At 38.1% G+C, this 17753-nt stretch overlaps 1 protein-coding gene across 1 annotated transcript; it reads left to right on the forward strand.

The window, feature by feature from the left end:
* The first annotated feature begins 4131 nt into the window (after nt 1-4131).
* LOC122669474 (COP9 signalosome complex subunit 6a-like) lies at nt 4132-17584 on the forward strand. The gene is made up of 9 exons (XM_043866242.1): nt 4132-4527; nt 4686-4774; nt 15001-15094; nt 16062-16123; nt 16235-16313; nt 16429-16521; nt 16614-16714; nt 16978-17033; nt 17312-17584. The coding sequence occupies exons 1-9, from the start codon at nt 4242-4244 to the stop codon at nt 17391-17393; spliced, it is 942 nt and encodes a 313-aa protein (XP_043722177.1). The 5' UTR covers nt 4132-4241; the 3' UTR covers nt 17394-17584.
* The last annotated feature ends 169 nt before the right edge of the window (nt 17585-17753 follow it).

Genomic DNA, 17753 nt, shown 5'->3' on the forward strand with positions numbered 1-17753 from the left:
AAAATCAGAGTTAAATACTTGAGACCATTGGGTTCGACGGGGTGAGTAGAGGGCAAGAAAGAAAAAGAAAAAAAAATAAAAAAATCTTTATGGGATGGGAATCGCTGCAAGGCTGTGTGACCCTGCACCAGCGTGCATGTTGGGCATCCAATATTCAGTAGGTATAGGATTTTTCATTTTATGGAGTTTAACCATTTCGTCCTTCGTGTGGAGGAAAAAAAATCCGCCCAGTCTAAGTCTTTTCTAGCCACCAATTTAACGGCGGGGAGTACTTTGACACAAAGGTGTTGATAAGTTTTAGAGTGCGTGTCCAAGTCCTCCCAACCATTGGATGGATGGTTGAAGAAGAATTGGACGCTCAAGTTGTGTATGGACACAAGTGTCACACAGCCTAGCAATCTTTTTCCTAATTTCTTTTTCTTTTTTTTTAATAATAACAATGCTAAAAGCCTAAAAACTTTATTAAAGCATTATACTCCGTGTACTGGTGTCAGGAATAAAACCTTCAGTATTATTAGAGCAAATTATATGTACCACCCTTGTAGTTTGGTCCAATTACAAGGAACTCTCATTGTTTGAATAATTACATGTACTTCTCTTGGACTATGGTGGAGCTTACAAATAAATCCAGTCTGTTAAGTTGAATCAAAAATTGTATAAACGACCCCGAGGGGTCAGCTCAATTGGCAAAAGACCAACTCCTCAAATAAGATGTGATGAGTTCAAACCACCTTGGGGCCTATCCCCCCCCCCCCCTCCTATTAAGGCTCTCCAATTCCAAAAAAAAAAATTTGTATACACGGCCACCTTGTAGTTTGCTCCAATTACATGTAATTTGCTATAATAATAAAACCTTTAAGGTAAATTACATATTACCCCCTGATTTTCAAAAGAAACTTAAATCACCCCTGGTTCTTGAAAATACTCATCCGTCCCCCTCTACAGGAACGGTGTTAGTCTGCTGTTAGTTGTTGGTGTGAAAGGACTATTTTACCCTTGTACTAAATCATTAGAATTAAATTTACAATACTATCCTTCAAAATCTATGTTTGGATGTCAATGATAGTTTAGGGATTCAAATTTATTAATTGGCTGACATCATCACTTAACAGCATAAAACTAACGGTAGGGACTAATTTGTCATATTGGGGTCTAATACAGGGGATGATTTGAGTATTTTCAAAAATCAAGGGTGATTTGAGTTTCGTTTGAAAATCAAGGGTGACGTGTAATTTATCCAAACTTTTATTATTATTAGAGCAAATTACATGTACCACCCTTGTAGTTTGGTCAATTACAAGTAACTCTTATTGTTTGAACAATTACATGTACCTCCCCTGGACTATGTTGGGGCTTACAAATAAACCTAGTCCGTTAAGTTGAAGCAAAAAGTTCATAAATGATCATATTACTCTTTATTAGTGTAGCTTTACCCTTATTTTACATAACCCAAATCCTTCTCCTCAACCTTCCATCGTTCCAATCTCATCTTCCATCCCTTTTTCTTCTCCGACGGTTCAGAGATCCATTGTTGATCATCTCTCTGCAACCTACCGTCGTTGCCCGCTACATCATCCTCTTCTACCCATGAGCTTCCCATCTCTCTCCAACTTGTAATAATAATGTACCAACGCAGGGTGGTACATTATAATAATAATAATAATTATTATTATTATTATTATTAACTTTATTTTTATTATTACAATTGAACCACAAATGGATTTTGCATTCTATAAATATTTTCAATTGATGAAACCAGACAATTTAAATTAATCGATCGAAAAACTATGTGTAACTCATTTAAAAAAATCAATATAAAATTGAAATAGAAATACATCCAAAGAAAACCTATATAATCCCTTATTTTAAACCAATAGTCTAGCTTTTATTCGTGGTTTTTAGTTTGAGGTGTTCAAATATAGATCATATGTTGAATCAAGTTTAATTGTTGTATGTATCCGTACCCATTTTGTTGTCGTTGAAACTTACTAACCATGGACTATGGTAGGATTTTAAAGGCCAAACTTCCACCAAGCTGGTACCATTATTGCATGCAAGTGGGGATTTCGAATTCATAGGAAATGGAGGCTAGCCAGAGTTGGGGAAATTTCAGCCCAAGATTAAGTAGGGGTTGAGGCCGGATCACATTCTCGTAAGTGCACAAATGGAATCCAAGAGAGTGGGTGGATTCCATCTATGTGCTTAAAGATGTATGAGAATGTGATCTGAACTCGTTGGGATTGGGGGGATAGGGTTTACAATTTGGCACGTTCAAAGTTGGGCTAGTGCCAACACACCGAGTCACTTGCCCGAACTAAGTTGCAAGACTCGGTAGACATTAGGGCTCCCAATAGAACGAACCCTCACGTAAGGTTGTCAATTTAGGCCCGAAAATCAAAATCGATCGTTTAACATTGAATTGAAGTAAATCTGTTCAACTTTGGTTTCGATTTCATGCCTAAAACTGTTAAATCAAACCAAATAACCTATTTTCAAGTCGAATAAGAAATCGTATAAATTTATAGAGAAAATTACTGGGACACCCCCTATACTATGGCCATTTTGCTTACGATTACCAACGTGTGAAACAATTACTTGACACCCCCCGAAACCTGACGGTGTTAGTCTATTGTTAGTGTTTAATTGGAAATGTCCATTTTACCCTTATCACCTATTTAATATAAAACAATGAAATTGACAAATTTACCCCCTTCTCTTTCTTCTTCTTCCTCATGCAACCCTAGTGCCCTTATCTCCGACTGATTTCAAACCCTAATCGATTTCAGAAAATTTATCTTTTCTTAAACAAATTTTAAATCAAAATAACCCAAAACCCTTAATCGATTTTCAAATTAAGGGTGTGAATCCGTAAATCAATTAAGGGTTTGAATCTGAAAATCGATTAAGATGCAAACCCTTAATGGTAACTGGAATCAAACTTATTCACCTACAAGAGGAACTGTAATCAGAAGTGGACCGGTAGGAAAGGATGCCCATGTTCATGAACTGTATTTCCTCTTTCTTGTCCGATCTTGGATCTGGGCCAGCTTTGACAAGAGTATTTGGATTTTTGCCAAATGAAATATGTAATTTTGGCGACACTAAACCTTGTTTCTATCGTAATCCTCACACAGACACATAGACCCAAACAACTAAGCTGATTCGTGAGTGGTATTAGTGTGAAGGGTTCTTTCGAATCTGATACTTGAAGTGTACGTGTTAAGCTTTCACTTTCCCCTTCATATATGGGTTGGTGATGAATTAATAATGTAGTGATGGCATCCACTTCCTCAGAAAATTAAGTTCTGGATTTCAATCCAATAAAACACATGTCAATACGAAGATGAAAAGAGGAGAAGTAGAAGTAAGAGCCAAAGACTCCTTATCAATGTGAAAGGTACTTAGATATTCCGTCTCTGCAAATGTCGTCTCTGCAAATGTCGTCGGAAAAGCAGAATCAAAGCTCCGATTCAGCAAAGAATAGAGACAGAAGTAGAGTGTAAGAGAGAGAGAGAGAGAGAGCAAGACAAGTAATCGTGTACAACTTTCAAACCCTTGATGGTATTTGAAACAACAGCCGTGGCTGCCGGTTTCTTTTATTTTTTTGGCTGCAAGAAGAAGAGGAAGAAGAAGGGGTAAATATGTCACTTCATTATACTTTAAAGGTAGTTTAGATATTAAATTTAATTCATGGTAACGGTGACTGACTAACAGACAGGGTTATTTGAAAAAATTGATAAACTACAAGGGTTGTTTAAATAATTGTTTTAAATATTGGAAAGACTAAATAATTAGGTCATAGTACAAGAGGTGTCTAAGTTTAAGTAATTTTCTCTTTCATTTTAGTGTTTGGGAAAAGTTTAGTAGACTGTGTTTCTAATAAATAAAGGATTTTATTGGTGAAGATGTAAAATGGTTGGCCCAAACATTCAAAATAGAACCTAAATCAAATATGAAATCAAATTAAAATGAATAAAAAACCAAACCGAATCAAATCGGATCGCTTCGGTTTTGATTTTGAAAATGTATTCACATTATTGCTTCGATTTTAGTTTATACATTCGGTTTCTTAAACCGAACCGAATAACCGAAGCTGAATCGATTGACACCCTTGGCCTCACTCGCATTAAGAGCCCACTGTGATTTGCTTTGGACGCAAGGCTGTCTGCTACAATCTCTCTCCCTCTCTCTCTAAGGAACGAAACTGGTTGAAGCGTCGAAGCACAGACTAACAATCCTCCATGGCATCGTCATCGAGCAGCGGACTCACATTCAAGCTCCACCCTCTGGTGATCGTCAATATCTCTGATCACTATACTCGAGTGAAGTCGCAAGAACACTTTGCTCCTCCCAAAACCAACGGAGACGCATCGTCGTCGCTTCCATCTTCACCCCCTAGGGTTTTCGGGTGCGTCATCGGAGTCCAGAGAGGACGAACAGTTGAAATCTTCAACAGTTTCGAGCTCCTCTATGACCCATCAACCGATTCCCTTGACCGTCCATTCCTCGAGAAGAAGCAAGAACTCTGTATGTATAAACGAGAGCTTAAATCACTCTTCTCGTACCTGATTATGGGTTTTATCCATCTGGGCTTTTGTCAGTTTACACCATTATTATTTGAATACTTTTAGGGTTTTGAGTTTCATGGTTCTTTGTGTCGTTTTTGTCCTTGTTTGATGAATTAGATAAAAAGGTTTTCCCTAATTTCTACATTCTCGGTTGGTACTCGACGGGAAGCGATGCACAGGAATCGGACATGAGCATTCACAAAGCTGTGAGTTCTAGAAATTTTATTTTAGATTTTCATTAAGTATGACTGTTTTCTATTTGTTGGACTGAATCAGCTGCTGCAGTACATGGTGGAATTGGAATTCTCAATTAGTACTTAGTACATTAAAATTATTAAAGGGTTAGATTTGCTTATTTTGTATTTCATGGGCTAGAAACTACTTATCCACCCCCCACTCCCCCTAAAAAAGAAAAGAAAAGAAAAAAAAGTTTACGGTCTCAAAATGGATGGATATGGGGACTAGTGCCTTTTAGTGCGATTGTAGAGGTTCCCAAGCATATAATAATTGGGGAATTAGAATATGTAACTAGAATCTATATCCTTAATAAGGCCTTGAAGCTAAACTTCCATGGTGTGTTTTGTCGAAACCATGAAGCCCCATCTTGTGCATTGAGAATCATTTACTCCTAGCTTGAACTCTTTGTATAATGGATCATGGATGTAAATGGGGTAGGACTGGGAATCCTTTGCACAAAACTGGTATTTTTTTTGGAAAATGGTGAATAGGTTTGATACAGGAGCGCTTCTATGGGTCGGCTTGAACCCGTTTGAGAACCTAGATCGAGAACCGGGTCCAATCTGTAGTCTTTTGTCTAGTAGGATATTTTAGGACTTTATTTATTGAGATTTTATCATCGCCACCCCCTGAGTTACACCCTTATTTTGATGCAATCCCACTAAGTACCCAAATCTCAAGATGAATCCAAAATCTATCTGGGTTAACATATAATGTTGTTAAGTGGTGATGTCAGCAGATAATATTAGTCTGAAAGATTATTATACCCTTCCAATTAAAACAAGTGAAGCAAGTTCTTCTTCTTCCTCAATCAAATGAAGAAGCCTTCACCTCTGCAATCGGAGAACAGAGGTGAATGGTTGCAATCTCTTCGAAGTGTCACAACCTCAGAAGAAGAGTCGGAGGAAGTATACAAAGAAGAACTATCGAGGCGTTCGACAGCGGCCATGGGGCAAATGGGCGGCGGAGATTAGGGACCCTCATCGTGTAGTTCGCGTTTGGCTTGGAACCTTCAATACTGCGGTAGAAGCTACCATGGCTTACGATAAAGCCGCCATTAAATTCTGTGGTGCCCATGCGAAGCTCAATTTCTCATTCCCTGATTATCAGAACTTAGAACCCCAAAATCAATCCCCACTCCATCAGCAGGTGGAACCCAAGTCAGTAGTGTAGGAACAGTAGAAGCCACACAAGGACGACGACAACCGCAAGGTGTCGACCCATCTCGTTTGGCCCACGTAAACGGTGGCTGAAACCACAAGCGGGAGTAAAAGGGATAGGGATTTATGGGATATGCTGGAATTGGAAGAAGACGCATTACAGAGTTGGATGATGACGACAAACGTCTCTGGCGAATTGCAAACTTCAACTGAACCTTTACCGCCGGCGACGTTTGATTTTTCCCAGTTGGCTTATTATCCTTCAGTCTTTGGAGTCTAATTGAACCATGTTAAATCAAGATATTAAAGAAGCCCAATATCTTCACCAGTTTCTTTGGAATATGCATTTACATCAAGCCCTACAGGAACTGCTTCCAGTGCAATTGCTTGCAAAATTACTGTTCTTCTAGACATGGCCACGACTTTGATGAAAATATGAAATCAGTGGAGATTGAATTCCATCAAGGAGATCTCATACTGTTTACTATAATTTCCTCAAATTCTTAGCAACACAAAGTTCAATATAGAGACTTAATATGGATGGATCAGTTTGTTATTGAGGCATTGATATCGAACTGTAAACAATTGTAGTAGCCGTCCACATTCAGCGAACCCACCTGCAGAACAAAAAAAAAAAAACAAACATGTGGAGTTTTTTAGTATGTATCAGTGACAAACCAAATTGTGGCTTACAGGCTTCTCATGGATGCCAAGCTGAGCCCATGTTGTCACCTCCAGCAGTTCTTCAGAGGTTTTGTGCCCACCTGTCCATCAGTTTCGGTGAAGGAGAGATTTAGATTCAAAACTGAAATGGGTTGGGGGTTGAGAGGTTTTCGAGGGGACGAGCAGAGCAAAGGAAGAAGAAGTGACAGTGAGAGAGACAAAATGAAACTCTTCTTTCGTTTTGAAACAGAAGACTGAAGAGGAAGATGTACAGTGACGGGTTTTACGATGACTTGATAGAATAGGTCTGTACTTTGAGTTTTGGCCGGACAGTTGCAGGTTACCCAGTGTGCTGGTCGCAAGGATGGAAGATGGAGGTCGGGTGCCCTATTTTCCTTCACAGGTTTGAAGTCCAACGGTAAGAAAGTGTGGTGGGGCTGGGTTTTTTGTGTTTTAGTGTAGAGGGTATTTTAGTCATTTGCATTTTACACAGTTAACCCCGTTAGATTTTGGGTTTATTTTGATATTTGGGTACTTAGTGGGGTTGCATTGAAATAAGGGTCTAACTTAGGGGGTGGCGATGATAATTTCCCTTATTTATTTATGTTTTGGGATTAAAATGTAGTTTTTTTTTTAAATTTTATTTAGGAGATTGCTACTAGGATTTAGTTTCCTAATTAATTTGAGGTTCCAAATTAGAAAGGTTTCATGTTCATATTGGATTTCTTTTTTATTTAAGTGCATGTAACCATGCTATTGAGATTTGGATTGAAAAGACGAATTGAGCCTGGGGGCCGGTGCATGTGCGATCTCTTCCCTCTCATCTTCCTTTTTCTTCCCATCCCAGTGAAACCCCCTCTTCTCTTCTTCTTCTTCTTCTCATTCCCTTACCTTTCTTCTTTGTTTTTTCTGTTGGTACTCTGTTTAGTGATTTGTGAAACCTGTGAGAGAGCTCGATCTCTCTCGTATCCTTTCTATTCTTCCTGAAACCTGGAGTGTGAAACCCTTTCCCTAGGCGACCAAAGTCCTGGAATCTGAACCTCTCGTGATATATAACCAGATTTTTCAGAATTCAAATCTGGTTTTCATCTTTCCGCCAATTACTGTCTCAGTTGAATACAGTGAGCCTTTGAGTTGCTGTTTCAAGTCATTGGTTGTGGGAATCAAAAGAATCTTGCGTTGCAATCCTTCACCTGAAATCCGAAGCCAATCCGAGTTCTCTAGAAGTTCCTTCCTGCTATGGATCTGGTTTACCGCTGGAGAAGAAGTCGCAAGGTTGAAGACGGTAGACCTCTTCCCATTTATTTATTGCCTTTGAGTTTCCAGTTATGCCCCCATGCTTTTGCCTTTAGTATGCTTTATCCCTTTATTTGAATTCATTCCTTATTTGTCCCTAGCTAATAATTATAAACCCTTTGTGTCCTTTGGCCTTTGTTCTACCAGGTGATCCTCTCCTATTTTATTAATTACAGCCTTGCCATTCTCCTTCAAATTTTAAGATATTTACAGAACTGCCATTCTTTTCAATTGTGATAATTGGGTGTGTCCACAGGTGAACCCAATAGGGTTATTCCGACCCAGGTTCCGCATCAGTTAATATCGCTGCCATGGGTTGGCTCGGACCCGTTTGAGAACCTAGATCGAGAACCATGTCCTATCTTGGGTCTTTTGTCTAGTTGGATATTTTAGGACTTTATTTATTTATATTTTAGGATTAACATGTAGTCTTTTATTTTATTTAGGAGATAGATACTAGGATTTAGTTTCCTAATTAATTTGAGTTTCCAAATTATAATAGATTTTCTCTTCATGTTGGGTTTCTTTATTATTTAAATACGTGTAACCGTGCTATTAAGATTTAGATTGAAAAGATGAATTGAATTGGTTGTGTTTGAGAGCCTGTGGGCTGGTGCGTGTGCGATTCCCCCCCCTCTTCTTTTGTGCGATCCCTTCTCTCTCATCTTCGTCTTTGAAGCAAGTAAAGAACTTGGCACTATAGTTGACGAGGTGGTTGAAGAAACTATTGCGGAGACTATGAGCGACAAAGAAGAACTTAAAGAGTTAGAGTTTGAAGCAGAGAAAGTTGAAGACACAACAGTAGAAGACCCCATGGACATGACTGCTGATTTCAAAGTCGAGCACATAGAGTTCATCGTGCCACTAGAGTTCTTTGAAGAGAAAGCTCCACGCCTTGAAGACTACATTCCTAACATCCAAGAGTTGCCCGAGTACTGTTAGGGTTTGAAGACGGATGTTTACAACACAAAGTTGCTTCCTCCATTTTGCAAAATTCGAGGTCGAATTTTTTGCAAAAGGGGGAGAATTGATGTAGATAAGTCACTTAGAGGGCTTACTTTGGTGGAAATAAGCTTTGGGTTGGGTTATGCAGGTGTTGGGCTTTTGATCCCATCGGTTTACTTTGTAAATTGGCCAATTTAATAAGCCTCGAATATGGGTAGGAAGTTGGAAAACGGGATTTACTTCATTAGTTTAGTTAGAGTCATATTTTGAGTCTGTTTTCTTTATTATTTCACTTTCCTAGTCTATTTAGGATACCTTATTAGTTAAGGATTGGGTTAGGCCTCTCCTTTTTGGTGACTAAGTCTAGTTTTGAGTCTTCTATATAAGTTTGTAAGGGTGACCAACATTGTACACGAATTTGAATGAATAGAAAAGTTGCTTATGCAATGTTAAAATCCTGAGATAGGATAGGTGAGAGGCCTAGGGTGAGATGCCCATTCCATTCCCCCATCCCCTTCCATCAGTTTTTGAATCCAAACCCTAATTTTGTTCAAATCGATCTCAACAGTGCTACAAGCTGCTGGGATTTCTTTCAATTGATTGGCTCATCGATTTCTTGAAGATTACCACATCAAGATCATTGCTGCTTCCAATAATGGCTCAGTTTGGTTTGGTTTGGGCTCAATCGGGCTGGATCGGACCGGTTTGAATGGTTCGGTTTAGGTTTTGACACCCTTAGTACAGGGGATTAGTAGTTAAGTTGAGTGTTTGAGTGATTGAGTTAGATTAGAATACCTAATAGCTAGATAGAGTTCTGTTTTGAGTTTCTCTATTTTATTTATGTTAGAGTGAATAGGACTATAGGAGTCCTATTATGGGTTAAATTAAGAATTTTAGAAGGTCTTTATATGTAATACACCCCCCATCAATTAGAGATGATTTGAGTAAAGAATATGAGTTTTTAAAGAGTTTTTGTGCTATTAAACAGTGCATACGGGATTGGTAACCCAAACCTGATTTCTTCTCTCTTCTTCCTCCCAAGAAGATCAATCTCATCTCTCTTCCTTCCCCTTCCATCAACCTGATTTCTTCCCTTAATAACACCCAAGAAGATTGATCTCATCTCTCTTCCCCTTCCCTTTCCATCGATCTGATTTCTTCCCTTAACAACGCAGTTGCTTCTTTTATCTAGATCTGATCACATATTTGATCATTGGGCCTGCTTGCATCTGAGATACAAAATCTGGACTTACAGATTGTATCAATTGGGTATCAACACAAACCTGGCCGATGGATCCAACCCTCTTGTTGGCTATCCGTCAACAACTTCAACTTATGCAAGAGAATCTCAAAGAGACTCAACGACAATGCGAGGAATTCAAGAACCGATTGCTGGTCACATCTCATCTTATGGACTCTTCCTTTGACAAATCAATCTGAATCATTGAGCAAAGGGTGGAAGAAGCATAAGACGAGCCATCAATGATGGGAACGAGATGACGTCGCTGATCGTTGAAGATCTACTTGTGGGAGAGAATAAATCGGTTGATTTCTTGAGTGAACCAGTTGATTTTATATTTCCAAGTTGCTAATTCAACAACGATCTTCGTGTCACGAATTTCATACCATTCGATCAATGACGATCATGGTATGATCGATGATTTCATACAATCAAGGATGGATGCTGACCGAGCTACAGTGTCAACACCCTTCACCATTTGAAGTAAAACACCCTTCGCTATGGTCTGATCATATGCATGTTCATATTGCATCAACACCCTAATGCAGGCCCGGGTTCAAATAACCCTGATTGGGTTGCTTATGGGCTCACCCATGCAAAGAAACACTCAAATCCAATTTTTAGTGGCAGAATAGTAAATAACTCAATGTCTAAAGGAGAATGGCAATTTTGTAAATAAGTTGAAGATCATAAGGGATGGCAGAATTGTAATTATTCAGAACTCCCAAACAAAAGCAATAGATTTGTACCGTGCTAGTGGAAAGGGTAAACTAGGAAATAAAATAAAAATAAGGACAAAGGGGAGTAAAGGAGAAAGAGGGGTATTAAGGGAAATATCAAATTAGTAAAATAAAGGAAACAAGAATCGTGGGAAGAGGAGGGTTGGAGAGATCATCTTCAACCTCTAGTGCAAACCAGAGGCGGAAAAATTCAAAACGATGGGTTGGTTCTTCCTCCACAGCACTCGGATGAGGTCCAGATTTAGGGAGAAGGTCACTCTACTTCAGTCCTATGAAATCCCAAAGCAATCAATTCAGACAAAGTATGAGATTAATATTACTGTTTCCTTGACAAATTTTGTCCATAATGCTTGAGCTATGAAGAGAATTTAATTTTTCAAACTAGAGCCCTTGTGAGCCCATAATTGAAATCTGCTCTGTTTATTGTTCTTAAATACTCTAAAGTGATCTATTTTTAGTTTATTTAAATTTTCACGTTATTATATTTTTTCCTTTTCTTTTTCAACTGTAAATAAAATAAGGTTTTAGAATAGGCTAGTATTTTGTTTAAAATAGGGGAGTGACTGGTGAGAGAAATTTGCCACCCTTTAAAGGGGTTCTCGAGTCTGTTAGCAAAAACGCGTTTAAAATTCCGTTTTAAACACGTTCCCCTTTTTTACAGTTTTAAACACGTTTTGCCGTATGCTTCCCAAACATACGGTAAAAAACGGCAAACGGCAAGCATTCCCGTTCTAAACACGTTTAAAACGCGTTCCCCTTTTTTTGGCGTTTTTTAAGTCCTTGGACTTAACTGACCATATCTCTCTCTCCCGAACTCTGATCAGCTTGATTCTTTCACCGACGTAAAGATGACTCGAAGGGCTACTTTTTTCATGATATCACCTTCAACTCAAAGTCAATGCATGGATACCGGAAATAGAAGCATGTATTTCAAATAAAAATTCCTCAATTTATATGAGAATAGTAACTTTTTTTTTGTTTCGTTTTTTTGAAATACAAACGTTTAAAACCTGTACCATCCGTTTTCCGTTTTTTACCGTTCTTTGTTTTTTTGACCGTTTTATTTGACCGTCCGTTTGATTTTTTACCGTTTAAAACCCGTACCGTAAAACTCCGTTTTATTACCGTTCCCGTTTTTGCTAACTTAAAGTCAACTGAGAATATTTTTCTAAAATGTCTGTTGTAAATTGAGTTGCCTGGTTGAGGGGTGTATTTGGTGGCTTCGATGTGATCTGTCTAGAGAATCCTTGGTTAAGGTTAGTTAGGTCTTTTGCTTTCAAGTCATATTAGTAGTTGAGTTTTAATTATCTCATATAAAAGGAAGAGCAGATTTGGTTGTAAATGACTGTTCAACTTAGGAGCAAGTCCATTTGAAACCCTTGGGGCCTGGGGGCTGCCTAGGTGATTATTTTATGTAAAATCTTCCCTTAATCCCTGCTTCGTTGGCCATATTTTCTTTTTTTTTTTGGATTCTTGTTTTAATAGTTCTGTTTCTCTGTCAAGCTTATTGTTTTTCTATTCCTAATCTGTTTTCTCCTATTCTATCATAGCTGAGCACCGCTACTAATTCTTGGAACTTTCTTTCCATGTTCCATATCCTTGTTTCTCTTCCCAATGGTGCATCACATTACAGACCTCACATGCCTGCAAAGAAACTCAATCTGCCCTGATTGATTCTTAATAATTACTCCATATTCCTTTCAAGGCTTTTGAGTGGATGAAATTCTTTTCTAGTTGCCACCTTCAATTTATTTTGTTGTTCACCAATTTTCTGCACTGCAGAATTTTATAACATGAAATCATTTCTGGAACCTAACTTGAACCTAGACAGTTTCAGGTTCATATTCCTTTAATTTTATACATAAATGAACTAATTTAACTCTCTCACCCCTGCTATTCAATTTTTACAGTTTTTCGTTGAGAGGTACACTTTCCTTCTTGGGATATCAGTGGGATTTGTAAAGAATCTAGAAACAAGAACTACAAGTGTAACTAGGATATTTTTGGAATCTATAAAATAGAGGATGGACAGAATTGTTAGCTGATAGGGGAGTTAAAATATCACAATCCTACAGGCAGATCTGAACCAGATTTATGCTTAAAAGCTAATGAAACTGGATGTTCCTGACCATTAATTGTGATACCATCCTTCAATGTTAAAATCCTCGACGCTGCTGTTGTTACTTGAAGAAATTGGAATTGTAAAAGCAGCTCAACCAGTGTGCTTTTGTGATCCACTCCACATCCAATGGCCATCATCACTTGAATTCGATCCAGCAAAGTGAGATTTCTTTATAAGAGTGTTATTTCTGGGTCCAATCACGGAAGACTGCTACAGGGAGTGGACACAAGTATCTTTTGGTAGCCAAAACGTACAACCATGGCAACATGAGACTTGTGTACATGGGTACCGCAGTTCACCATACAGAAAGAAAAGGCAATGGCAAAGAAATACCCACTTTTTGCCATGCCACACAACAGTTCTTGATACTCCCCTAATAACACCTCCACAGAACTAATACCTGTTAGATGGAGAAACACCACTGATGTACCACGTTTGTATTTCCTCAACTCCGATGAAAGCTGAAAGTTCAAATCTTCATCATCTTGTCCAAAGGTTACAAAAGAGAAAGTCTAGCTGCAAAGCAATGGACTTGCCAACATAAGCAAAACATGACATAAACATGGTTAAGATGCACAAATGGAAATTAAAAGATAACAACACAAGTTCAGAAATTCCATTAGATGCATATGAAATGCCCTAAAAGCTATGGCCAAAGAAAACTAATTCAATTCTCATTCTCAATAATTCATTGCACAAGCATTTTTTAACTGAGAAAAGTTTCTCCTTGGAAACATCCGGTTATAGATAAGAAAGAGAAGCTTTTTTTTCTTTTTTGAATGTGTGTTAGGAACCAAGGGATTATTTTGGGTCTTATTCGAAAAACCAGCAGCCGACTGCAAAACAATGGTTATTACATTCCAGATGTGTGGGAATAAATCTGGTAGCCATAGTATTAAATCTCGTTCCAAAAGGCCATTTCGGCCAGACCGAAATTTCCGAGATCGCTGAAATATTGTATTTTTTCTATGAGTTTTGCTTGGCCATTTCTGGGTGTAAAATGCTGAAATGACTGAAATACCGAAACAAAATGACCAAAATAACTGAAATTTCGAAGAAAAAGTGCATTTTTTAGACCAAAATTTCAAGATGACCTAAAATTCCCGAAATATTGCATTTTTTCATTTCAACATAACATCTCATCTCAGCCTGGCCGAAATTTCGGTGAGATTTTGAACTAAGCTGGTAGCAGAGTTGTTGCGAAAGATGTTATAGGATATGGAGGCTTCTAGTCCTTTTGTAGTCTTTTCCTATACATTCTTATTTCCAAATTTTATTCCGGTAAAAGAGTTCAGTATTATATTTTAGGTAACCGTGAGCATTTTCAACACAGATGGTTTTAAGCAGGGTTGAATGGGTGAAACAGGATTTATATAGCTCAAACCCATTTAATAAGGCTTAGTTGAGTTGAGTATATTAGCTTTCCCTGATTGCAACAAGTGCCAGTTTAAGGAGTGTGGAACCTGTAGTCATCCTACTCAAAAAGCCTATATTACAAACTGTGAGTTTGTTTTGATGACAGAATGTGGAGAAACTGACTTTGTCTTTAACTTGAAAACTGTTGGGGTATATATTTTGTTTGATCCAGATAATTTATTATCAATGCTTAATAGGAATTCGCTTCAAATATTTTTCATTTCTTCAATTAGATTCTTCCTGGAGGTGTTAGAAGTGGCTTTTTTCAACCATGTCTTCTACTAAATTAAAAGGTTAATAAAAAAAAAACCATTTTCATATTTCACAGGTATTTGATGCTTCAGCCTTCAGCTTCAGGATAACCTAAAACTCTTGCTTTTTTGGGGGAAGGAAATGGCAAAGAACCCCTTATGAAACATTGATTTGTAGAACATTTAGTCATTCTTGTCTTGAATGTTGTCTGTCCTGCTGTATACATTTTCTCAGGTTCACTTGTTCTATGACATCTCATTGAATAGTATGTTTAATATGCCTCAAGTTTATGAAATCAAAGAAAAGTTTAATGATGGGAACTAATGAGACCATTCTGATTATAATATCTTTTTCGTAACAGTTGATGGATATCAATGAGAGCCCGGTGTATGTCCTTCTGAATCCTTCAATCAATCCTGCACAAAAAGATCTCCCAGTGACCATATACGAAAGTGGTATGTAGCCTTTATGGACATGTGTTTTGTATCTTATAAAGCCCTATGTGCAGTTTTATAGAATGAATTACTGTTTGATCCCATTTATGGAATCCATTAGTCCCCGTTTGTTTAGAGGGGACTTAGGTCGGGTGGGAAGAAGGTCGTGCTTGGCACGTTGGTCAAGTGGTCACTTGCTGAACGCTTGGTCACGGGTTCAAGTCCTGAAAACAGGGGTAAGGCTGTGTACATCTACCCTCCCCAGACCCTACTAAATGCGGGAGCCTTGTGCATTGGGTACGACCTTTTTTTAGGTGGGGTGGGAAAATGCTGATGTGGCACTTCAAAATCCCACCCCAACTTTGTTTGGTTAATTTGGGGTGGTAAACTTGCAAAAGCTCGGGGGACATCATTAATTGCTTTGTCTGCTGATATGGCACTTCAAAATCCCTCTCTGCTATCCAAAGTCGACTTTTTTTACTGTTCATGGGAAAAGTAATTTTACCTCCACATTTCCACCCCAACAAAACCCCACCAACATGTGGGTCCCATCTTCCCAATAATCCCACCCCACCTTCCCCTCTAAACAACCAGGGCCCTATTCTTATTATTCCTTTCTTCCCCCAATTTCACTTTTAATCCTGATTTAGCTGACGGAGTGAACTCTGAGAATTCATGTTTGTGATTTTCCCCAAGATTCCTTGAATTGGCATGGGATCTTTATTTCCATATTTATGAGAAGGAAGATTGAGCTGCACCTTTCTTTTTTATTGGTAATCTTCTTTAGAGATGTATTCTATTGTACTTTGTAAAATAATAACTTCAGAATATCAAGCATGAAATGTGGGCTTAAGGAGACTTGTTGGATCCTCAAGTTAGATTCTTCACTCGTTTTGTAAGGACCAGATTATCCGTGTCACTTTGTTATTGAGATTTGTCCTCAAAATTAACCCTTTTATTTTGTGGGAATGGATCATTACGACTCAAGAATTGCATGTCATTGATGGGATTCCACAACTGATTTTTGTTCGTGCAAACTATACTATTGAGGTTGGTTCTTTTTTTTTTGCCCCCTGGTTCTGTTATTCTGCTTGTTTATACATGATATGCCACGATACCATCCCAAGGCAATGCTTACTGACTGAATACTTTGATGTGAAGACTGTTGAAGCAGAGCGAATCTCAGTTGATCATGTTGCACATCTTAAACCATCTGATGGAGGCTCAGCTGCAACTCAGTGTAAGGTTTTTAGTTTCAGTGTTTAATTCTACTTTCACATATGCTTCTCATTCTTGTCTATCGGCTACCAGAACCGCAAAATATAACCAACATGTGTGTTTTTTTTTAATTGCAGTGGCTGCACATCTTACTGGTATACATAGTGCCATCAAGATGCTGAACAGCAGAGTGAGGGTGCTTCACCATTATCTTCTTGCCATGCAAAAGGGTATCTATTTGACCTCAAATAGTTGGAGTAGAGTAGCAGAGTATCTCCCCTAGGGTCTTATTAGTTGATTTTTGTGCTTAATGGAAATGCAGGTGATATTCCTTGTGAGAACTCATTGCTGAGGCAAGTTTCAAGCCTCCTAAGAAGATTGCCTGCAATTGAATCAGCGAAATTTCAAGATGATTTCTTAATGGTGAGTACATTACTCCTGTTGACGGAAATGTTCCTAGTCAACTTATATGAACTAAAATCTGTAAGTGGACCTTGTACTGGTGGTCCACGATTTAGCAGCTGATTTCGATGATCATGGAAAAAAATTAAAAAATCAAGATTCTCATGTTGAGAATTGGATGGTTTTCTTGATTATTTGAATTTTCTTAGTCTGACACTTGTCAATGCTTCTTTTGATGAATTAATATTTGATGACTGAAGGTCTATTCTCTCGTCTTCTTGTAGGAATACAATGACACACTCTTGATTACTTATCTTGCTATGTTCACCAACTGTGCAAGGTATTGATGCATCTTCTTCTCTTTTTTTCTTTTCTTACCCACAACTGACACCCCCAAAAAAAAGAGAATGGGGGTTCTTAGTGTCTCAAAGCAACAAGTCTGTTACACTGCTATCTGGGATTTTGTGTGTGTGTGCGCTCTCGTAGTTCCTATATCACTGTAAATGGAGCCATAGAGTTAACCCCCACCCCGATGTGTGGATGCATGATCACCAATCACCAAAATACAGAATACTCCTTGTTTTCTTGCCTTAAAAATGATCATGTCTTTTTGTGCAGTACCATGAATGAACTGGTGGACAAATTCAACACTGCATATGACAGGCATAGTAGGAGAGGGGGTCGGACTGCTTTTATTTAGAATTTGTGATTGTGCATAGCTCCTCTCACCTTAGCATTTTCTTAAACCAGGCTGGTAGCTATTATCATTTGTGTGGCCAGAGACAGGTGTCATGTAAAGTCAAGGATCATGTACTTGGGATTAACAAGAAGAGAAAGAAAAGGTTTTAGTTTGATTTAATTAATTATCAGAGCAGAGGTTATTTTCATTGCTGTGTGTAGTGAAAAAGTTTTTAGTTTGATTTAATTAATTAGCAGAGGTTATTTTCATTGTTCTGTGTGCTTCAGTACTTGGTACCTATTTTATACTTTTCTCAGTCTTCTAAATATGAAGATTTCTCTCATATATCTACTTCCAAATATTTGAAAATCCCCCCTCCCC

This window comes from Telopea speciosissima, chromosome 7, assembly GCF_018873765.1.
Source record: "Telopea speciosissima isolate NSW1024214 ecotype Mountain lineage chromosome 7, Tspe_v1, whole genome shotgun sequence".
Lineage (NCBI taxonomy): Eukaryota > Viridiplantae > Streptophyta > Magnoliopsida > Proteales > Proteaceae > Telopea > Telopea speciosissima.

What these genes read in the sequence shown, in the direction of transcription:
- LOC122669474 (XM_043866242.1), top strand. Translation starts at nt 4,242, where the DNA reads ATGGCATCGTCATCGAGCAGCGGACTCACATTCAAGCTCCACCCTCTG. An exon ending in CGAGAAGAAGCAAGAACTCT is followed by an intron (nt 4,528 to 4,685) that starts GTATGTATAAAC and finishes TTGATGAATTAG; the next exon opens with ATAAAAAGGTTTTCCCTAAT. An exon ending in ATGTTCACCAACTGTGCAAG is followed by an intron (nt 17,034 to 17,311) that starts GTATTGATGCAT and finishes CTTTTTGTGCAG; the next exon opens with TACCATGAATGAACTGGTGG.